At 37.2% G+C, this 24,282-nt stretch overlaps 1 protein-coding gene across 4 annotated transcripts in view; it reads left to right on the top strand.

The window, feature by feature from the left end:
* Nucleotides 1-24,282, top strand: part of LOC119806699 (solute carrier organic anion transporter family member 1A5-like) — a 71,715-nt gene that overhangs the window by 14,148 nt on the left and 33,285 nt on the right. For 2 of the 4 annotated variants that reach the window (XM_038318590.1, XM_038318592.1), the window contains exons 3-8: nucleotides 1,298-1,403; nucleotides 2,029-2,120; nucleotides 6,147-6,288; nucleotides 9,491-9,623; nucleotides 17,893-17,999; nucleotides 22,531-22,677. In XM_038318590.1, the coding sequence (XP_038174518.1) occupies nucleotides 1,373-1,403; nucleotides 2,029-2,120; nucleotides 6,147-6,288; nucleotides 9,491-9,623; nucleotides 17,893-17,999; nucleotides 22,531-22,677 (652 nt within the window). In that variant the 5' untranslated portion in view covers nucleotides 1,298-1,372. Of the gene's footprint in view, nucleotides 1-1,297; nucleotides 1,404-2,028; nucleotides 2,121-6,146; nucleotides 6,289-9,490; nucleotides 9,624-17,892; nucleotides 18,000-18,615; nucleotides 18,689-22,530; nucleotides 22,678-24,282 lie in introns of those variants that run through there. The other 2 variants (XM_038318591.1, XM_038318593.1) reach the window with 2 other exon arrangements.

The following is a 24,282-nucleotide window of genomic DNA, read 5'->3' on the forward strand; positions in this document are numbered from 1 at the left end:
AGAGAGAGAGAGAGAGAGAGAGAGAGAGGGAGAGAGAGAGGGAGCGGGGGAGAGGGGGGAGAGAAATTGAAAGAGAAAGAGAAAGAGAAAGAGAAAGAGAAAGAGAAAGAGAAAGAGAGATTTATGGTTGCATTTATAGTATAAGAGACCAAGCCCAAGTGGGCTGGTATCTTAAAGGCTATTGACTGAAGGAGTTCCCACAGCAAACCAAACCTTCACTTTTTGCATTATTTTCAAGATCAGTCAGAATAAAAAACTTCTTAGATAATTTTATAATATTCAAGGTATTAGATAAATTGTTCCTATTCCAGTGTTTATGTGTACATATATGTGAATGCAGTGAATATGTACAGACGGATATGTATGTACATGTATGTGTACAGGTACACATATACAGATGTGCATATTATATATGCATACAAGTCAGTACTGAATGCCTTCCTGTAGAATGCTCTAACATAGGTTTTATAATTCAATCTTTTCACAAATTTGTTGGTTGTTCATTTGGTTAGAGTACCAGCTTGACACACTATAGTGATCTTGCTGTCTGGGTCTTCCCAGTGTTGGGGTTACAGGAAGATGCAGAGAAGTCCAGGTTTTAACTTGATTGCTAAGAATTCAAACTGATGTCCTCAATCATAAGAGTCAAACATGTTATCAATTAAACCACCTCCACAGCTGTGCTGAACAGTTTCGTATCAACTTGACACAGGATAGGGACATTTGGGAAGGGAGACTATTAATTGAGAAAATGTCCCAAGGAGACATGGTCTTTTCCGTGGTACATTTTCTTGATTGAAGATTAATGTGGAAGGACCTGGCTCACTGTGGGTAGAAAACAACTGGTAGGCAGTCCTGGGTTGTCTAAGAAAGCAGGCAGTGTGGGCCTGGAGAAATGGTTCAGCAGTTAAGAGCCCTGACTGCTCTTCCAGACGTCCAGAGTTCAATTCCCAGCAACCACATGGTGGCTCACAACCATCTGTAATGAGATCTGGTGCCCTCTTCTGGCTTGCAGGAAGGATACAGTATAAATAAATAAATAATAAATAAATAAATCTTTTTTTTTTTTTAAAGAAAGCAGGCAGTGCAAGCCATGATGAACAAAACAGGGAACAATATTTGTGAGTTAAAATAAAGCCTTTCCTCTTAAGTTGATTTTTGTCCTGGTATTTTATCACAACAATGGTAATCATGACTAAGAGATATAGGATAGCTTTTTTTTTTCATTTTTAGAATGATTCATTATAGTTCAGTAAATAATTTAATTAACAACTGTTTGCTTTTTTTGAAAAAACAGCAGTAAGACATTTAAAACATAAACATCTGGAAGCCATCAAAAGAACATGGGAGAACCTGGGAAAAGTGTTGCAACATGTGGGGTGACATGCTTTTCAAAAATGAAGGTATGAATTATTTAGATATATGCACATGTATATAGTCATTACAGTCTTTTAAAGTAAACATTGAAAATTCTTGTAACATTGCTCAGTTTATATGAAATTTTAAACATAAAAACTATTTTGCTTTATGTCTTCTTAATTTATTGCCTTAACGAAGCTGACTTGTTTAATATGGTTGTATAATTAAAATTATTTAGCCCTGGAAAGTGTTTTTTACTTGAAATGAAGCATGAATTATTGAAACCAAACCCGCTCAAGTTATCCTTCAGTTCTCACATTCTGAGGAGCCCAGGGCCCCTTGATTTGAACCTTTGAAAGATGTCTACTAGATGTGTCACTTTGGACACTTTATGCAATGTGTCTGTACTTCATATGAAAAAGATAGTGGTAGTCCTACATTTTAAGAGAAAACCATCATTCTGAGACCTCTGTGTATGTGTATCCCTCTCTGTGTCTGTCTCTGTATGTATGTGAGTGCTCACCATTCAGTGTCATCCTATTCAAGTAGTATGGGGAATTAGACCCAGTTGTTCAGCACAATGGGCAATTCTTCTGTCACTGATCTATACCTCCTTCTCTACTGTTAAATATGTTAATTACTTTCAATTTATGTTTTTTATGTTTATAGTTGTTTTGCTCCCATGTATGTTGGTGTACCACTTGTGTGTCTGGTATCCTTGGAGGACAGAAGTTGTTGAATTCCTGAAACTGATGATACAGGTAGTTTAAAACACAATGTGGGTGCTAAGAACTGAACCCAGGTCCTCAGAAAGAGCAGCCAGTGGTCTTAACTGCTGGCCCACATCTCCATCTTCAAAGCTAAGGGTAATGATGGGTATTCTGATTATCAGTTGCTAACATTAGTAGCATTTATAGACAAATATCATCAGGTAACATAAACATTTCCCAACACTCATCTTTGAATACTGTCTTAGGGTTTCTATCGCTGTGAAGAGACACTATAACTACTGTAACTCCTATAAAGGAAAACATTTATTTGGGGCTGGCTTACATCTTCTGAGGTTTAGTCCATAACTATCATGGTAAGAAGCATGTGAGCCCAAGGAATATACAGTTATTGAGAAGGATCCAAAAGTTCTACACCCAGATCAAAACTCAACAGGAATAAAGTGGTACTGGGCCTACCTGGAGCTTATGAAACTTCAGAGCCACCTTCATTGACACTTCCTCCAACAAGGCCAGAGCTCCTAATAATGCCACTACATGGTTGCCAGGCATTCAAATCTATGAGATTATAGGGCCATTCCCAATCAAGCCACCACAGTTACTTTGGAGTTCAACAAAAGTAGACACTTGTGTGGAGGTTATAGAAAAATGTTAAAACCATGAGTTTACAAGTAAAAATTTAAAAGTTATTGTTTAAAAATGAATTAGACTTCTCTGACTTTATAACTGTCTAGAATGTTAGGGTGGTCAAACAGTCTACAGTGCCAGACAAGCTTAAAAAACAATCATTAAGAATAGTTTTCCAGGACAGGGAAAATGATGGCCTTAATGACCTTCAATCGTACACACACTGAGGACCTCACTAGATACCAGTGTTTACTTCTAAACCAGTGTCTACATAGATAGCCCTGGTTAAGCTACTTGGAACAAAATCTAACCCAAAACTTATGAAACTTGAAAAGGGAATGCTAGGAGTGAGAGAATTGATTGAAATGTCAATGGGGAGAAGAGGAAGAAAGTGATAATCAGATGATCCTACATATTATGAAATCACCAAATCATATATTTATTCATTAAAATTCATTAGAGAAAAGAATGGGAAATTTCTCAAGGCTGTGGGGAGATATCTCAATCAGTGAAATACTTACCTTGGAAGTAGGATGATCTGAGTTCAGTCTCCAAGCATCCATAGAAATGAGGGACAGTGAAACATAACTATCATCCCAGGGTGGGCAGATGGAGTCAGCAGATCCTTGGTGCTCACTGACTCCCAGCCTTGGCTCCTGGATGAATTCCACATGTGAGAGTCTCTGCTATAAAAAGTGTATCAGGCTTGAGGAATTAAACCTGCAGTAGTCTTTTGTCTCCCTTTATACATATACATACATGAACTCATTCACACAAACATGCATACCCATACACAAAGAAAAGAATGAAGGGAAAAAAGAATAAAGAGGATTCCTTTAATAGGAGCAAAAGGACTGATACGAAAACATTTGCTTCAGAGTCTTGAAGCTGATGTGAACAGTCAGCAGAATTGACTTTATAAATATAGACATTATTTACTAGTAGTCTTGAGCCAACATGGATACTGGTTTCTTTTATTTTCTGCATAGAACCAAATATTTTAGAGAAAGATTAATGTGCTCACTACCTGCTTCTCTTTCTTCTTCAACATATAAATCAAATAAATGCTCTTCCACATTCTGATTTTTTAAAATTTGGTAGACCTTGCCCTTAAATATAGGACCTGAATTATAAAACGCATGTGAAATAATCAAGTATTAATTACATCCTCTGAAAGATTTGTAGTGGGAAGAGGGAATAGCTCTGACAATACTTTTTAGTGTTACACACACTTCTAGAATACTGTTAAACTATCCTTTTCCAATTTTATTTATTTTTTTGTGTAAGTTTTTGCTTTGGGTAATCCAGATTAATTAATAATGATGAAAAAAATTTCCAAGCAGTAAACACTAACCTAATCCAGGATGGTTTGTCTATTATTTCAGATGAGATTACAGAATTTCCAGAAGCTGGGATGATGACATTACCAACAAACTATTGCTGGAATATAAATTAAGGAAAACAGAAAGCTCATTCACTACATCATCCAAAATTATTTCATTAGTAACACAAAAGTAGTGAGGAGTCTTGTAAGGAAACTGACACATTTTATTCTGCACCTGAGAGACGCACAAAATACTCTGCCCTGGGTTTATATACCATGAACACCACTTAGACTACTGTGTTAGAGGGTTATAGGTTATATTTCCCCAGCAAGAAAAATAAAACACATCACTTTGCTGCAACTATTGCCTCCAGCAGTGAGAATGTAGCTTGTTTTTCTCAAGAATATAAGGAGGACAAATTGTTGAACTAGCCAAGGACAGCACAAATTCTAATCGTTCTTAATAATAAAAACCCAGAGTCAGATATCTATTAAGGGGTGAAAGCTGAGAGATCAGAGAAGCAGTGCACCTAGCTACTAGAGAGAACCTTTAGCTTGACCAAATCATCAGACTGAAGTGCGGTCCTGAATGCAAGCCTCAACTGCATCCTCTGATGGAATCCTCAAACTGCATCTGTCTCTCTTAAACCTCAGACTGACATTGAGCTCTTGTCCTCCTTTCACCTAATTGTTCCAGTTTTAAAGCATGCATTGCATACTCATACAGAGACCTAACTTTCCTATCGTAATAGTGTTTCCACTTTTAATGTGGGAAAAAGCTATCCCTTTTAACAAATTCTTCCTTTAAAGATCCCAATTGTCTCAACAAATCAGCCACCAATGACAATTCAGATCTTTGTCAAAGGTGAGGCTGACTGTTGCTGCATAGCACAGTAGAAGCCTGAGCAGGTTCAAGCACTGATCAGAGAAAGGGGTCCAGAAAATCAACCAGGAGAGAAGAAAGGAAAACCTAGTCGGTGAGGTGGTGGTGACTCTGGCTGTGTGTAGCTGCAGCCTATGCTGGTGGTTGCAAAACCATGGGCAAGCAGCTTTTTCCTAATTCTCATCCCAAAAGTTGGTCATCAGATATAGCACAAACTCTTGTTATTTTTAATAATAAAATTCCTGAGTCAGATATTAGGGTGAAAGCTGAGAGATCAGAGAAGCAGTGCAGCCAGCCACCAGAGAGATATTTTTCCTCTAACAATTCCTCACACTGAAGTGTGATGCTGTTTCCATGAGTCCTCACATTGAATTCTCTCTATGAATCCTTAGGCTGCATGCTCTGACTGAAAACTCAAACTGCATCTTTCTCTCTGAAGCCTCAGACTGATCCTGAACTCCTGTCTCCTCCTGCCTTATAATTTTTTTCACCTAACCTTATCACTTCTGTCTCTACCTCCCTAGTGCTGGGATTAAAGACATGTGATCCCAACTGATGGGATTACCTTTGTGGAAGCTCTAAATTTCTTTTGGATAGATACAATCTCATATAACCCAGATAGCCTTGAACTCACAGAGATCTGTCTGCCTCTGTCTCCCAAGTGCTGGGATTAAAGGTTTGTGCCATGACTTCCTGGTCTGTATGACTGACTAGTGGCTTAATTCTGCACTCTGATCTTCTGAAAAACTTTTTTTATTATATTACATACAAGATATCACTATAGTCAAGGACATCCAGAGATTAGTCATTCCTGAAAACAGGAGCAGAAATATGCTTCGGTTTAATTCTGTGTTCTGTATCTTACCTTCCTTAAAGTGGACAGCACTTGTCTTGGAGATAACCTTATAATGCTGAAGACCCATCAATGACCATGTCTTAAATTGAATAGCTCCACATCTTTCTATATGAATAAGGTACACTGATTAAAATCAAAAGCAGACATACCTTTCTACACAGCTAACCGCTGCAAACCTACTATTCTAACTGCATTTTCAGAGTGAGAACACTGTGGTAGAGGAGAGATTACATTTTAAAGTTTCTTGAATGTTCAAGAATTGTTTAATTTGGAAAGAAACCTCATGGTAGAGGCTATTTTGTCAGTAGGTGGCAGATATATAATTGGAAAACAAAGTTCTCACTTTTTCTTAAACGTTTTTCTTCCTAGATGTTTCTGTTGACATTAACAGTGGCATATCTAGCCAAATCAATATCCGGAAATTATATGATTTCCATGCTCACACACATAGAGAGGCAATTCAATATCCCCACATCTGTAGTTGGATTTATCAACGGGAGTTTTGAGATTGGTGAGTTACATTTACTTATTATTGTGTATTGATATTTTCTCCTAATTTTCTGCATAAGATTTTCTAAACTGACTGCTTTCTGATATGTTTGATTGGTCTGGTCTGGGTGTGGAGTAACCATTTATTTAAATGTTCCCATGATAATATGTATTCTTTACCTTATACCCTGATATTGGCTCTTTTTCTCATGATTGAAATAAGATTTAGAGTATTAATATCCAATTCCATCAGTAGATAACTAAGTTAGACACTAAGACCTTTTTCATGGCATTTTAGAAGGTTGCTGTGGGAACCTGGAGGAACTGGTGTTCTGGAGGAAGGAACAAATGCTTCTCTGTCCCCACTGTGCTTGTGAGTTTGGCAGCTATCAACTTGTAGATACTGAGGAAGATGAGGATGCTTTCCTGTGTCTGCATTGTGTCAGACACAATTCCAAAGATTTGGGTACTGAGGGTAATGAACTGGAATATGATAGTACAGAGGATGAAGGAGGGAAAGATGCCTTCTTTAAACAAAGTGACTTGGAAGCCTTTTGTTCTTAGTTTTTATTTCCTTCAAAGTGAAATTGTTTTTAATGTATTCAACCAAAACAGCCATGAAAATCAGGACTGTGAAGTAACTAACCCACATTGAGGTTGTTCCATCTTGTCTCCCAGGATAAAATGTCTTACATGTGTCCTGGGTTTTGCAGGGACAAAAATTGGGTAGAGACTGTGGCTTGCTCAGGAGTATGTCTTTTACCACTCTGGTAGCAAAGAACCAGGATGGGGTTGGAAGAGGGTCATGATCTTTCTATGCTAAGGACTTCTATTGAAAACCCAATACCGCATGATTTTAAGATATTTTAAATGCACAAAATAAAACTATATAGGTCAATGGAATGCAGTTACACTGAAGTATAATTATCAGAACATTTAAACATCCTGTCAGGAAGGAATATTATGCATTTCAACAAGGCAAAGATTATCTACATCTGATTTTCTATTAATTATTTGTTGAATGGCTGGCTGCCTTTTGCAGTATTTACAACAACCACAAGGTTATAAGACTTTTGGAGACAGAATGATGACCCCTCAAGTCACTATTGTTTTCTACACACCAATATTGTTTTCTACCAAGAACACAAATGTTAATGTCCAATTAATAATTATTGATACAATTCCTACACAAGTTAATGGAAAGTTCTTATTTCTGTGAAATTAGTGGTTTTTAAACAAAAGGTAAAAATGTCCTAATTAAAGTAGAAAATGATGATACCAAAACAGGCTGGCAGGTAATTTAAGGGAAGTCTTAAGTGTAATCATTGACCAGTGAATGCAGTATTTGGTAGGCTTTTCCCTACCAAATGATAGTTTTGGTAGTTTTGCAAGCAACCTTCCCAGGGCCTACACAGCACTTTACCTTGTCCCACATAACTTCCCACAAATTATTTGATGGGGATTACAAGGTAATGTAAAGGCCATCTAAGCCTAATGTGAAGAAGGGAGGCTTTTCCTTTCAAACAATAGAGATTTCAGACAAGATTATGTGCATTAATGGTTGTTCATAAATAGGCTAGAAAGATTCTCAGAGTTCAAACAATTGGTGTCCTGGAACATTACCTTCTGCATGCTGATCTCAATGACAGATCTTGGAGACAGCATAATAAATATACATAGGTAGGGCACATGCCATTCAAAATAATGCACCATCTCTTCTAAGTAGATAGCAAACTAGAGAGAAATAGAATTGAAAGAAAAACAGTTTTCAAATATCTTTGAGATATTTAAGATCACTGAAATATTTTCTAAGCCATTAAAAAGTGTGTTTGAGTTTTCTGATTGTTCCCGTATATATACTATGAGCATGGTAAATACTCACCAAACTAGAAGTATGAGATATGTAGAGAGCTTATTTATATATTTGTTTCTTTTTAATTCCCCTTTCTTCTGTGAATAATACTGATTAAATGAACCTAAGTCTCACATATATTAGGCAAAACATTCGACCAATCGATGCCCAGCACTTTTATTTACTTTTTATTTTTAGGAAGTTCACAGTAAGATTCCCAGACTGTTTTTTCACTCACTCTGTAGCCCAGGCAACCTTTGGTCTTTCAGTCTTACTGTCTTACCACCCCCTGTGACTGGGGATGGCAGGTCTGTGCCACCAGGACACACTTTTTCTTTGATTTCTTCTTTTTTTTTTTGGTTATTCAAGACAGGGTTTCCCTGTAGTTTCTAGAGCCTATCCTGGAGCTAGCTCTTGTAGACCAGGCTGGCCTCGAACTCAGAGATCTGCCTGCCTCTGCCTCCCGAGTGCTGGGATTAAGGGCGTGCGCCACCACCGCCTGGCTTCTTTAATTTCTTAAGCACGTTTATCAAAGGCCCCTAAGTCAGAATGTGGTTTCCAACTGTGTTTTAAACCTAAGCTTTAGCTGGGCGGTGGTGGCGCACGCCTTTAATCCCAGCACTCGGGAGGCAGAGGCAGGCGGATCTCTGTGAGTTCGAGACCAGCCTGTTCTACAAGAGCTAGTTCCAGGACAGGCTTCAAAGCCACAGAGAAACCCTGTCTCGAAAAACCAAAAAAAAAAAAAAAAAAAAAAAAAAAAAAAAAAAAAAAAAAAAAAAAAAAAAAAAAAAAACCTAAGCTTTCTCCTAAACCACAGAGATGAATTTTTGATTTGAAGTTTTGACACCTGCAATCTAGACCTAAGATGCAGTTGGAGGTTAGGACTCTGACCTTTCTGTTAACAGTGTTGCCTGGTCTAAGGAAGGATATGATAGTATAAGCAGACATCATGATTGGCCATGTTGAACAACTAAAGAGCTGAACACCAAGTTAAAAAAAAAACATAAATCCATTTGATTCTGCATCGAGTTAGAGTAGGCATGAGAAAAGAGGTCAGAGGTGATGTGTAGGATGACACCTGTTTTTCTATGCTTTACTAAGAGCTGCATACTCCTGAAGAGAGCATTTGATATTCTTCAGAATGGAAAAGAACTTTTCATCAGGGTCACAACTGATATATATATATATATATATATATATATATATATATATATATATCAGTTTAATATATATATTTTAAAGTGAATATATATACATATATACATAAATATGTATAGTGAATGCTTAATGTGATTATTTGAACAATGGAGAGGCTGTTGACTTTGATCTGCTAATACTTTACTGAAACAACATTCTCATACCCCTCTCCTAGGAATCCTTTTGTTGATTGTATTCGTGAGTTATTTCGGAACAAAACTGCACAGGCCTATCATGATCGGCACTGGTTGTGTGGTTATGGGCCTAGGGTGTTTCTTAATATCACTACCTCATTTCCTGGTGGGACGGTGAGTAGTCCAGGCTTTGATTAAATTTTAGGTCCAACTCTTCCCTACATGAAACGAGGCTCAGAATTTCCTCCCTGGGAAGAGCAATGCTTCCCCAAAGTATGGAATGCTAAAATGGAAATCAGAAGGTATGGTCTCCACTCTACCAATATGATTTGTGAATCTTTTGACCTTCAGTCTCCTTAAGATCCAATCCAGTTCATTATGAAGTGGGAATTTGAAACACTGCTTTCAGGAAGTTGAGACACCTGAATGGATTCTCTGAATCTGCCTAAACTTGTGCTGCATCATTCATCAGGATGCTTTAGACACTCCAGTTACAAGGAGTCTACTGTTTGATATAAGCACAGTTGAGGAAGAGATAGAGTAAATATTAATTTTATTTTCATGTTTAGCAAAGTGTCTTACACAGAACATTTTAAAATTTAAATTATGTTCAACTATTTCTGCTTTCTAGGGATAGTTTTCAGTTCTTTCTTTTGCTTGCCTAGGTGTCAGAATGAATTTATTTAGCTTCCTTACCTCATTCTTCTTACTCCTGCCTCCCCTCTACTCTTTTTTGTTGTCAGAATTTTTGTCCTGCTCGGTTCCTGCAATTGTTAAGTCCCAAAGAAATCACACAGAGGGCTACATTAATTATAAACTGACTGGCCCATTAGCTCATGCTTCTTCTTAACTGTTTTAATTTATGTTTGCCTATTATTCTCATCTTCATTAGCCACATGGCTCAGTAAGTTTTTCAGCAACGCAGTCACATCTTGCTTCTGTGGTCCAGTCAGGACTTCAGAGAATGGGCTTCCTTCTTCCCAGAATTCTCCTGTTCTCATTGACCAGCCTCTACTTCCTGTCTGGTTATTCCACCTATACCTCCTTCCTCTCTCCTGGCTATAAAGCATTTCAATGGCTTTTATGGGACTGATGTTTGTGTGCCCTCTCAGGATTGGGAAGAAAGTACTCTGAGACCATGTCAATGGCTCAGTGCTCCCTGCCTGCACCTGGGCAGACAGCTGGATCAGGTTTACTAGGCACACACAGCAGGAAAGCATGGCAGACTCCCGCCATCATACATAGAGATGTTTCCAGGCTGTACAGTGGTCTGCCTAACAAATTAGGCTGTAATTGAGATAGAAAGCTCATTCTCAAGAGTTAAAATGCTGAGTGCAGCTCCTACCTGGTGGCCCCAGAGTTAGTAGAAAATGATATGTCCTCCATTTTGAAATTGGAGAGATGTGGAGCCAACATCCAGAACAGCCCGCCACTCTGCAGCCTAGAGTCACAACTGATTCAGTCACAAGTGGCTCTGGCTCTGCTCTGCCATGGTGAACTGTGCTGACCTCAGGTGGACTATCATAATTACCATATTAACACTGCAGTAAAGGTTTAGACTGGACAGAAAGCAGGCAGTACCGTTTTATCTCTACATGGCGTAACTTAAGTTTTTAAGAAATGCTTAGCATTTTAAGAAATGCTCCTGGATAGTAAAGAATTACAGATTCAGATTAGATTATATTAGAATTACAGATTCAGGACAGATTCAGACATAAAAGAGCTTTAAATGGGTCACAGTGTTGGATGAGTGTACATAGGCTTGGGAGAGAGAAGAAAAATAATATAGAAAATAAAGTTAATGGTTTATAAAAAAAAGGGTAAAGTCTTTAAGGAGACAGAATAAAGTAGAGTGATAGAGTAAAAATAAGGCACGAAAAAATGGAAAATTCACAGAGGGTCTGAATAATGTGTTTTATTGTGTTTTCTTTGAATTTTTTGACTTTAAGGATCTAAAGAAAACCATTTCATTAAATAGGCTGTTAAGCCTAACCTGCATATATGTTCTAAAGGTATCTTGACTTCAGAATTTGGATCTAAGGATATCATGCGTTGGAAAAAAGCTTTTTCTTATGCTTTCACAGAGGATGAGACCCTGTGGATTGCTTCTATCCCAATATGGTATGATAGACCACGCCCTCCTGAAAGGTTGCTGTGAACACCCTCAAAACATTACTTCACTCTAATGCCAACTGAGATGAACCTGGCACACAGGTTATATATACCATGAAAGACTTAAGTAACAGTGCCCCCATAGAGCAGGAAGCAGTTTGGAGAGAAATAACTGCATCCATATTCCCAAATATTGTCTATAAATGTTCTTTTACATTTAAAGGGGGATATGATATAGATATAAATAATTTACATTTGATGTAGGTGTGTCTTCTATCTATCTGATGATTTCATTGGATAATTAATAAAGAAACTGCCTGGCCCATTTGATTGGCCAGCCTTTAGGTGGGCGGAGTAGACAGAACAGGAAGAAGGAAGTGAGGTAGATGGCTCAGCCAGATGCTACACCTCTCCTAAGTTAGATAGACCGCTGTGCCTCTCCTCAGAGAGAGATGCCAGATGCGATGAAGCTCCAGCCCAAGATGGACACACGCTAGAATCTACCTGGTAAGGCACCACTTTGTGGTGCTACACAGATTATTAGATATGGGTTAGTCAAGATGTGAATAAGAGCCTGAAAATAATGGGCCAGGCAGTCTTTAAAAGAATATAATTTGTGTGATGTTATTTCGCGTGTAAAGCTAACCATGCGGGAGCCGAGCTGGGCGAAAAGCAGGCCCGCAGATACTCACTACATACATTGGTATAAATTTTGCCATGATGATATAAATATAATGTCAATTTTATTATATGTATATGTATTTCTGATCTTGATTAAGCTATTGTGATTGTATAGTTCATTTAAAAATGTAATGTATATTTAAGAATTATAGGTTAATAGATAATCATCTATAGTAGTCAAGTTTGTAATCATGTTAGATTTTCTAGATGTGCATAGATATATTTCAAATAGGCATTCTTCATAGCTTTCAAAGACTACAGAATATGGCATTTTAAGTGTTTTAATAACTTAAGGCTTTTCATGACAATGAGACACATCTGCTCCTGGCAGCACCAGCTACTTCAAGAGGAAGATGGGCATTGAAGAGGCTCCTTATAGAATTTGTTAACCATTTGGACAAGAAACTGCGCTTGCCTGGACTGTTGCATAAACTGGACACAAAGAACCCACAGAGAGAGGACTGGTAAACTTGCCTAAAAGTGAGATCGTATTTCGGGGTTCCTGATTTAGGAAAGAGCCTATGAGACATTCTGCAGGACACAGCAGATACTGAATGAACTGTCTTTGGAATTTCCTGCTTCATGGAAATGTCTGCTGGATACTATGGGACTGTAGGCCGAAAATGGATGCCCCAATGGTACAAATGAACTTTGGGTGACTGTCCAGACAACGAGATGTCTCTGTCATTTCTAGAGTTTGGAAGTTGCTTATTTTTTGTTGGCTTAGGTAATATTATATCCTTCTGGAGTCTTTGATGGAGATGGAGAATAGATAGATAGTTATAGTTTTCCTTAATTATGATAAAAGATAAAGTAGATATAAATATTGTAACTGTAATTCTTGCTTGATAACTGCTTTGTTATTTGCAATTTTACTATGTTAAAATTAAAGCCTTTCTTTTTTGTTTAAACAGAAAAAGGGGAAATGATGGAGAAGGGTCATCTGTCTATGTGTTACTTTCATTGGTTAATAAAAAACTGCCTTGGCCCTTAATAGGACAGAAAATTAGGTAGGCAGAGTAGACAGAGCAGAAATTGGGAGAAAGAAAGCAGAGTCAGACAGATGCCTCAGGCAGTTGCCATGCCTCTCCTCTCTGAGACAGGCAGGTTAAGATCTCTTTTGGTAAGCCACCCCTTGTGGTGCTACATAGATTACTAAATATGGGTTAAAGCAAGATGTGAGAATTAGCCAATAACAGGCTGAAACTAATGGGCCAGACAGTGTTTAAAAGAATAGAATTTCTGTGTAATTATTTCGGGTAAAGCTAGCCGGGTGGTGGGAAGCAGACCGCTGCTCCCATCACTACAGCTTTGGGGCTCCATTCTTCTTTCAGATACTTCAAAAAAGTCTCTGTTAGGAAGAGTCATGGCTTACTGCAGAAAATGTAAACATTTTAAATGTCATATATGTCAGTTCTCAAAGAAGTTAAAGGGCCATAATATGTTATGTTCATCTAGAGTACAAAAAATTAAATTCTAGTGCCCAACAGACATTCAAACCCCAAATTATCTACAGGATGTTAGATGAAGCCTTTTTCTAGAATTGGTATTTTCTTTGACCGTTAATATGACAAAAGTTTAATATATATACATATATCCATTACTTTAATAAATTTACAAATAATATTCATACCTAAGAAAAGTTTTAAGGAGTCTAAATAAAGCCAAAGACTTATGACATTAGTGGCAATAAAATAGCCTTTAATTTTGGTTTTTCTTCAGTCTCATATCAGGTGGCTCTTCTGATATGATACAGAGATTTTAGATTTTTTTTTAAAAAGCATTCTTGGGTTTAGAGAAGGAGACAGCCATGCTCCAACTTCAGAGTCAGCTTTAATTTTGATCGAAATGGAACTACAATGAAATGCATTTTATATCTGTAAAGAACAACAGAAATAAACAGTTAGAATTTTTTATATAGAAATTATCCTGTTGAAAATGTGATATACCAATAGGCCATGCTACTTTTTTTTTTAATTGGGACATTTTCTTTGCATGATTCATCCTTTTTTCTTGAGTAGTCTTATTTGTCCAGCAGTCTTCAGATTCCTTATTTGAATGCCTTTGTTTTTTTGAGAGATGAGAACAAAACCTGGCATCAATCCTAACTTTTGAAAGTTTCCCTTTTGACAGTTATATCTGATCAAGTGAAAAGAATTTGTTAGACTTATAAGTTAGTTTAGATTGAATGGTCATGCTGCTTGATGAACTATTGCCTCTTCTAATAAAAAGGTCTTTCTTGTTTGAATCTAATTTTTTAAATCAATTTTGATGGTTTCCATAGCTTTTCTTCTCCTGTGGAAACAAAAGCAAAACCTCTTCCCCAACATAATGCATACCCTAGTTTACATTCTGAGGTCAACACATCTTTAATGTATAGAGGTTGATGTAATACAGCAGTAGTTTTTTTGCATTATATAATGTCCTTCTATAGCTGTTTTTCCTTTCTTATTAAAATTTAGAAATTTTAAAGTTAATAAAGCATTGTGTATTCTGTCTCTGGGGAGGTCTTTTGTGCCCCATTCTCTTTACTAAGCACATCTTTTAGAGTTTGATTAGATATTTCTATAATTCTTTGCCCTGTAGAATATTGTGGTGTACCTGTAATATGCTTTACATTTTAATATGCAGAAACCTGTTTCACTTTACTTCAAACATGCATTGTCAGTCTTAGCTCTTATAGGCATCCCCATGATGGACATAAATTCTAACATATGTATAATTACAAAATCAGCTATTTTATAATTCAAAGCATCTGGCCTTTGAAAACCTGAATATCTATCTATGGTATGGTGTATACTGATTTTCCAAATTTTACCAAATGAAACACTTCCATTTGCCAAATTTCATTTCTTTGAATAGCCTTTGGGTTACTTCTTCCAGGGAGAAGTGCTTAATTCTAAAAAGAACAAGTAAGACATTTTTGTATATTTCTTGTCTTGTTGCCAAGTGATGGAAAAATTCTTTTTTAAAACCCTTGCTTCATTATTTTGCAAAATTATCAGGCCCTTCAAATGCCTGATAGGCCTGAATGAGACCTGCTATGCATCAGCATTGAATGTAGTGGTTCCAGAAATTGTGTTCCCATACATTGTAGAGAACTGTCCAATTACTTCTTTTTATAAATTGAGTTCTCTTGCTTTTAAACTACTTGTTACTAATCTCTATAAAAATCACTGCAAGCTCTTTGTCAATGTCTATTTTCTGCCCCCAAAGAGGAGATTACATCTTTAGTAAAAGATCCTCCAATTTCTGATGGGTCTATTCCTAATTGACAAATCCTTAATTTTTCCCTTCAGAATCAACTCAGAAACATTTTCTACATAGTTCTTTAATTTTTTGACTCTTTTGTATGGTAGAATATCCATTCTAAGACATGATCTTCTATCTGAATTAAAATTCCTGAAGGACAAATCATACAAGGTAAAATAATCCGATCACAATCAAGCTCTGGATCCAAACAATCCACATGAGCATCTTTTAATTTCTTTTCTACCAGAGATAATTATCCCTCAGCTTCATCTGATAATTTTCTTAGACTATTTAAGTCCTTGTCACATTGGAAGGTTTAAAATAAATTAATTAATTACTTAATATATACCAATTGTTGACCATAATTAGTTAATGTCTCCCAATAAAGTTAAAAGTTATTAAGAATTCACAACTGATCTCTTCTAATTTGTACTTTTTGGGTTCAATTTTTTGTAAAATTTCTTATGCTAATAGAATACCATAGGCAGACACCATAACTCTCCTCTCCGAGATGGATGCAGGCTAAGATCCTTCCTGTTAAGACACCACCTCATGGTGCTACACAGATTACCAAATATGGGTTAAAGCAAGATTTGAGTATTAGCCAATAAGAGGCTGAAACTAATGGGCCAGGCAGTGTTTAAATGAATACAGTTTATGTGTAATTATTTTGGGTGTAAAGCTAACCATGCAAGAGCCACGTGGTGGGACTTAGCCCGCCGTTCCATCTGCATTGAGGAAATGGCCATTTCCCTTTTTTATTTTGACTTTTGTCTGCCATTTTATTGTCAGTTTGGGATAAATAGATGTTGAATGCACAACTGCACATTGAGTGGATAATGAATGAAATGAAGGATATTTTTTGCCTTTCAGTGTTTTTTGTGGGGAACTGAATGTATGCACATGGAATTAAAGTTATTTTTTACTTTCTATGTTATTCAAATTAATGTCAAGAAATATTTGACTATTATTAAGTTTTCCCACCTTCTGCCAAAGGTGGTAATTCTTTGAAGATGACCTGTCCTCCCTGGGTCATGAGAAGTGAGACACAGGCTCCTGTCCACACTTCATTGGAAAGCAATGTGGGGACATCCAGGCAGCACTTCTGGGGGTAACGGTTCTGACGTCTGTGCTATAGTATACAGCTTAAAAATTAGAATGTTGAACACTTATATCTAAATAAACAAATAAAAAGAAACAAAGGAAATCCAGCATGCATACAATCGGAAGAGTCTTAGCTGGACACATCTCCTCTACCCTTGCAGTCTGTCATTTTCTGACCAAAGTTCATTAGCACTTTTTCTTTCTTATGACACTGCCTTGTCATGAGATAAATTCTATCACCTCTTGTTGTGACGTATGAACTCTTTTTCCTGTTGAAATTAATGAGTGCATTATGAGAGTAAATGTTGGAATTCTCATAAAATGCAGAGCAACTATTTTGATTTGTTGCATTGTTTTCTGTCTCTCTAAAGCATTTATCTTCTAAATGATACTTTAGTGACTCTCTTTCTCTTTCTTGCTTTTGTTCTTTATATCTCCCCACTGATTTCTAGGAAATAGTCATTTAGAAATCACAAAGTGTTGGTATTAGAGAACCTGAAAACTATTTTATCTACATGTAGAGGCTTGAGAGCTAGCTATAAAGAAGGGGCACTTCTTTGGTGATAAGCAATTTCTTTTGATTATATTTTTTATTTAAATATTTATTAATATTTGTTATTTAAATATTACTTAAATATATAATTATATAAAATTATTTATATATTTATATTAGTAATTATTTATTATTTTTATTCATTCAAGTTTTTTAAATTGGGTTGTGCTTTTTGTTTGCTTGTTTTTCTTGTGTTTTGTTTTTAATACAGATAGGCTCTTATGAAGCCCAGTCTCACCTCAAAGTAGCTACATAGCTGAGGGGAACTTTAGCTTCCTCCTCTCCAGTGCTAGGATGGCAGGCAAGGACCACCACACCCCAATAATGCACTATGGACTTCATCCCTACAACTACATGCCCAGCTTCAAAATACAAAATTTTGTTTTTATTTACTTATTTGTGTGTTTGTGTGCCTGTGTGTGCTTGTGTCTGAGGATATATGGTGGGTATAGTATTCACATGTGGTGATCAGAGGAGTACTTTATGGAGTCACTCTTCTCCCTCCACCTTTATGTGATTTCCAGGAATGAGCTCAGGTCATCAGGCTGTGCAGTGATTTCTTTACCTGCTGAGTCTCTCTCTGGCCCAGCAATGGCATTCATGATGGTCAGAATGACTGCTGTGAACACATGTCTGCATGGCTTCTGGATACTGTGTTTGTAAGGAAGCAGGAGTCTGTGGTTTGTAAATGCTCTCATTGCCCTCAGGTCCTCATGGTGAATGTTTACTGTGTCCACACAGATACGAATACGAGAAAATGATCTCATCTTCAAGTAACTTGTCTTCAAATAGCTTCTTGTGTTCAGGAAACAGAAGTCAGACCTTGACACCAACACAAGACCCAGAAGGTGATGAGTACTTCTTATTGCTTTCTTCTGAGAGACTCAGGCACTGTACCCTCTTTTAAGAAGGACTTTGAATGTGATACTGTGTTTAGTAGGCACCTAAGACAAATGAACAATCTCTATTTCCCTCCTTATGGATGTGAGCTGTGCAATAACATGAAATACATGAAATACGCTGCTCCCTTAGTTTGAATATATTCAATAAGACTTTTTTGTTTCTTAATGTGGGTATTTTAAAAATAAGTAAAAAATATCTACTCAAGCACCATTGTAGAATTAGTCCCACAAGGGAAAATGATTTATAAGGACAAATCTAGAATTATGATGTGATCTATGTGATTAGTCTAGTATGGATTTCTGTTGCTGTAATAAAACATGGACTAAAACCAACCCAGGCAGGAAAGAGGTTGTCTAGCTTACAAATTGTACCCAATCATGGGGAAAGCTAAGGCAGTAACCTTGAGGGAGAGAACAAAGCAGAGAGCACTAAGCAGTGCTTCATACTGGCTAGGTCCTCTGCCTCGCTCAGATTTCTCTCTCATACAGCCTAGACCCAGCTGCCCAAGGATGGTACCACCCACAGCATTCTGTGAAATCTCACATCAATTAGCCAGGAAGAAAATGTCTCATTCACATGCCCACAGGCCAACTGAGTTCCTTCTCACTTCCTCAATTGAGATACCTTCTTTCAGGTATATCTAGATTTGTGTCAAGTTGATAAAAATTAGCCATCACATTGATTATACAATAAGATATACAGACAGAAACTTTCCCAGATCTGTACTGTGCGCCTGAAGCACCGTGGAAAAGCAGGTGCATTGTCACTGTTCACAACTCATTGACTACACAGGAACTTGTCTTTCAGTCTCTTTTCCCTCTTTAAGAGAAGCATGGCTTTACAGTTCAACCAAACAGCCATGGTTCCCTTACTTCCTATGAACTCATGCACTGTGGTTCTGGCTTCTGCCATTTGTAAGCTGTTTTAGTAACTTTCACATCACTGTGATCAAAATTCAAACTCAAGGGAGGACAAGTTTGTTTTTACTTACTGTTTTGGGGGCTTCATTTTATGGTCACTTTCCCCATGTTTATGTGCAGAATTTCATGCTGAGATGAGCTTTGGTTCACGCTGTTCTTCACTTCTTGGTGGGCAGAAAGAATGGTAAACAAGATACAGGAATTGATGAGATATAACCTCTGTAGACATACCAACATGATGACCAACTTCCTTCAATTGACAGCACCTCTTACCTGTCAGTCCTTCTCAATACTGAAAGTCTTATGACTCCATCAACAGATCTTATGACTCTTTTAACAGATCGATCCAATGATTATGTCAGAGCCATGGTGAACAGTGCCTATACATGCTCCAGAGACACAGCCAGATGCCATATTAAAGTATTTATTGCATGAACTAGTTACCTTTCTTTTAGTTTGATAGACTTCCATGGGCAGTGGTTTTCAATATTCCTAATACATCAACCCTTTAAAAGTGGGGACCACCAACCATAAAATTGTTTTGTTACTCCTTCACAGCTGTAATTTTGCTACATTTATGAACCGTTTGCATATATATATATACTATGTATATATGTATACATATATATATATAGTCAAGTAGTCTTCACCCCTGTGAAAGGGTTATCCCCAAAAGAGTCACCCACACAGGTATAGAATGTAGTTTGTAGGAGGAATGCTGCTTGTTTGTCCTGGTTGCCCAGAACAGAAATAATCACACAGAAACCATATTCATTAAAACAATTCTTGGACCATTAGCTCTAGCTTCTTATTGGCTAACACATATTAATTTAACTCATTTCTATTAACCTGTACATCGCCACATGGCAGTGGCTTACTGGCAAAGATTCAGCATGTCTGACTCTGGCAGTTCCATGGTGTCTCTCTGACTCCATTCTTCTTTATCCCAGCTTTCAGTCCAGTCCTCCCCAGCTAGCTAAGTTCTGCCCCATCAACAGGCCATGGCAGTTTTTTATTCATTACTGGTAATGACAGCACACAGAGGGGACTCCCACATCACCAGAGGAATGAGAATCAATCATAGCAGGGAAAGTGGCAGTGGGAGCATGAAATCAGGATTTCACAACTTAACAATAAATAAAAGGGAGATGGAACAAACTAGAGAATAGTGAGGCTCCAAACCCTTTAAGGCTATCTCCAGCGACATTCTTCCTCCACCTCCCTAAATTCCCCTTACTAGAGACTAAGTATTTAATACCCAAGCCCCTAAGGGGGGTCATTTCCATTCAGAGGACCACAACATGCTTACAGAGGACCTGATTTATTCCCAGCACAGTAATCAGATTTTTCTCAAACCCCTGTCATTCCAGTTCTGGGGAATTGGGTGCCTTCTTCGGTCCTTCTTGGGCATCTGCACACACATGGTGCACATATGCTCTTTAAGGTAACACATTTTATGGAGTATTTTAAAAGTCATATATGCTAAAAGACCCAACACATCTCATAGACACATAGTCTGATACTGTCTCAGTGTACCGGCTGCCGGCGGTCGGAGGGGTTAGGAAATAACCACAATAGTACTTTATAATAAATCAGTTTTAATACAAGGGAAAATAAGGGAACTTACAGATCCAAGGGTCCTGCGGAGCAGAAGGTACGCAAGGGAGAACTAAACGGGGCTCCCCCCGGTGCCCCGATCCTATTTAAGGGGTATCCTAGTCCGCTGGGGCAGCCACGCCCCTGAACGCAGGGATTGGGCCAGCTGCCCCAACATCTCAGCAGGATCGCCTCAGGCCAAAACTTCTCCCTCTTATGCTAGATCCATGCCACAGAATTTGCAGCAGTCTCCAATGTAACACAAGGGGCCTGTTTGTTGGGGTTTCTCTTCCACCCGTTAACCCACATCAGCAAGCCCCAAAGAAAATCACACGTAGGTCTCCATAAGATTATAAACTGATTGGCCCATTAGCTCAGGTGATTTATTAGCTCTTGTAGCTTACATTAACCCATTGCTCTTATCTATGTTAGCCACATGGCTCGGTACCTTTTCCCAGATGAGTAGGTTACATGCTGCTTCTTAGATGGTCTGAGCCGGAGTGGGAGGAATGGGCTTTCTCCTTCCCCAAATTCACCTGTTCTCATCACCCTGCCTCTACTTCCTGTCTGGTTGACCCACCTATACTTCTTCCCTGGCCAATCAGTCTTTATTTAAAATATGATACAGACAATTGTCCTGCACCACTCCAAGGCTTGGAATATTGTAACATAAGGGCCCGTTTGTTGGGAATTTCCATCCCACCTGGTTTCTGTCCTTCCACCAGTTCCCACAGCCATTTATCCCCAAAGAAAACCACCAGAGGTCATGTCACTGTTCCCAGGGATTATGTGGAGATCAAAATAACTTGAGAGTCAAAGAGCAGCCATCTCTGAAGCTCTAAGCTACAGAAATCTTCTAAGCAAAGCAAGGTGAAATAGTTACCCCAAATGCTAGCTTATTTTCTTCTCCTGAACTGACCTTTGAAAATCCAGCAATTGTGTTCCTTGCATTTTTGTGGATAAGTTAAAATCTTCAATGTGGAGTGAGTGCCACAGGAAATCACTTGAGCTTTCAATGTCTGATACTTTAGTTCTGCCCTATAAGAGGGCTGAGAGTTATCTTGTGATCTGTAGACAGAAATCATCATGATTATCAAAGATAAGAATTTGAATGCATAGAGATGGAAATGGATTTTACTTTAATCAGGAATAAATAAGAGTTAGAGTTTAGGACACAACTGTGTTTAGGATATTTATGGACATTCTGTGATCAATCCAAAGGAGAGAGTACTTTGTATACTTCCCTGGAAACAACAAGTCGAGCTTCCCTACAGAGTGTCAGTTCAAATGTAGAAGGTGCATGCATGCACTCAATTATTTCACCTTTGACCTTTCCAGTCCCTTAGGCCTTGTTTATGTTATTCCAGTTTTCACCAATTGTTGGATCATTATGTTGATAGTAAAACATAAAATCTATAGGAAAAATGAGTTTACTATTAAGGTAAATATTTATTTTCTACAAAGTAATTGAAGCTGTGGGGAATTCAAACTTCCATCAATATTCTCTGTATTATACCACTACATCATGAATTGTTACAGATATAAGCACATGTGTGATTCTTTTTCCATCCTCAAAGCTGTATGGATATTATGCAGTGTAATATTAATTAACTGGGTCTACTAGTTGGTGGAAAACTGAATCCCTAGAGGTGAACAAAATCCTAGGTTTTACTGCTTGCTTTATTTCGGTGTAAATTCTTATAACCAATGCGTTATCACTAAACACTGATTTGGAAAGAGATGTAAAGTCATCTCTCCTGTAAAGAGGTAATTAGCATAGATAAGTATTTCAAAATATGAAATAGGGGAGACTCAATGATTCATAGCTAACATAGTTATGTAAGTTACTTGATGGTCATCATAGGTTTTTGGCCTCAAGAAACAAAAACAAATTTAAATTAACTGTCAGTAACACTTGACTGTCAAAATGCTCAAGTTATTTTCTGTTGTTTTAATATAGACTGTGAAAAAGAAATTAAATCCTTAATGTGGATATGTGTAATGGTAGGAAATCTTATTCGTGGAATTGGTGAAGCTCCCATTGTGCCCTTGGGCATTTCCTACATAGAAGATTTTGCCAAATCTGAAAACTCCCCTTTATACATTGGTAAGTTTGAAAATAATACTTGGGATCGTGTTTAATAAGCAAGTTCTAGGATCGTTGAAAACTGTTATTGATTTGAATACTTGTGGTTTCCAGAACCATGAACAGAGTGCCATGGCACCAATGGGGGTAAAATTGTTCAGTGGGGGAATTAAGCAGCAGTTCCAGACAAGCAGGTTCAGCAAGCAGCTTCTCAAATTGGAGATCCTTCTAATCTGCTGATCCTACACTCCTTTGATGCTACCACACTATCTCTAAACCCTTAGAGATTCACCAATATATCCTGGAAAATGTTCTAGGATACATTTTTTCTATTTTTCTTCTTAGTTTATTATTCTTTCATCTATAAGTTATTACAAATTCATTATTTGCTATTTTGTGTCTGTACTACTTTAAAATAGCTTTACTTTCTCTTCTCTGTCTCTGTCTCTCTGTCTTTGTCTCTCTCAACTCTGTGTATGTGCATGTGTGTGTGTGTGTGTGTGTGTGTGTGTGTGCACGTGCACATTTTCTTGACAGTGTGGTGGTCCTAATACAGTTATTGACAGTTGGACTTGAGATTGAACTCTGGTCCTTGGGCAACATTTAGTGGACAAATGCTTTTACATGTTGAGTCTCCTGCCTAACTTTAGTGTTTTCTTTTGTTGCCATATTTTAAACATTCTTGCAGGACAAGCCTTACCAAGCCCTATTTCAATCATGTCTACCATGTACATCAAATTTTTTTTTATTTACTCTCCGCTCTCTTTTACTCTATGATGTTCTGTACCCTGCCTCACTATGAAATTAATGATATCATTAAATGTCAACTTAGTGTATACCTTCTTACATTTTCTAATAAATTATCTTAGTTTATTGGGAATAATTTGCCTATGACCTTAAGTCAATCCATCTGTAGTTGATTATTAGTCTATAACTTTGTATTTAGAAATTTTTTCAATTAGTGTACACATATTAATATAAACAAATGAACAAAAATAAAAGTGCATAAGAGAAGATAGGAATGGGGTTAGAATTAATCAAGATTAATTCAATTAAAAATAACATTACTCTTTGGAGACTTATTAATTTGGCAATATTCATTTCTTATAAAACTAGTTATTCTTTTCAGATACCTTTACAGCTATCTAAGGAAAATAATATAGTAACTTTTGTGCAATAAATTTTTTAGAATATGGATCTCGTTCTCAAAATTTTAGAGACAAATTAATATAAATATGAAAAATATATTCATATAATAACTATATTGATGTGATTAAGAGTCATGACTCATGTATCTTAGAACACCAATAGCCTAGTTTTATAAATCAATATCTATTTAAGTATATGAGTATTATATATGAATGCTTAAGCGTAATCAATTAACTATAAAACAAAAATATAAATATAGATGCATTGTGAATCTGTAGCACAAGAGATATAGAAGCCAAATGTTAAATTTGAGAGTTATCTATGGTAGACAATAAGTTAAATCAAGAATAAATGGCATTGCCTTAGGAAGACATGTATGTACTGAGAATCCATAGACCAGAACACTGGCAGATTCTTCTCCCTAGTGGGTAGAGTGAGAGGAAGGAAAGTCAAACAGTTTCTCCAAGGGAATTAAGT

This window comes from Arvicola amphibius, chromosome 2, assembly GCF_903992535.2.
Source record: "Arvicola amphibius chromosome 2, mArvAmp1.2, whole genome shotgun sequence".
Lineage (NCBI taxonomy): Eukaryota > Metazoa > Chordata > Mammalia > Rodentia > Cricetidae > Arvicola > Arvicola amphibius.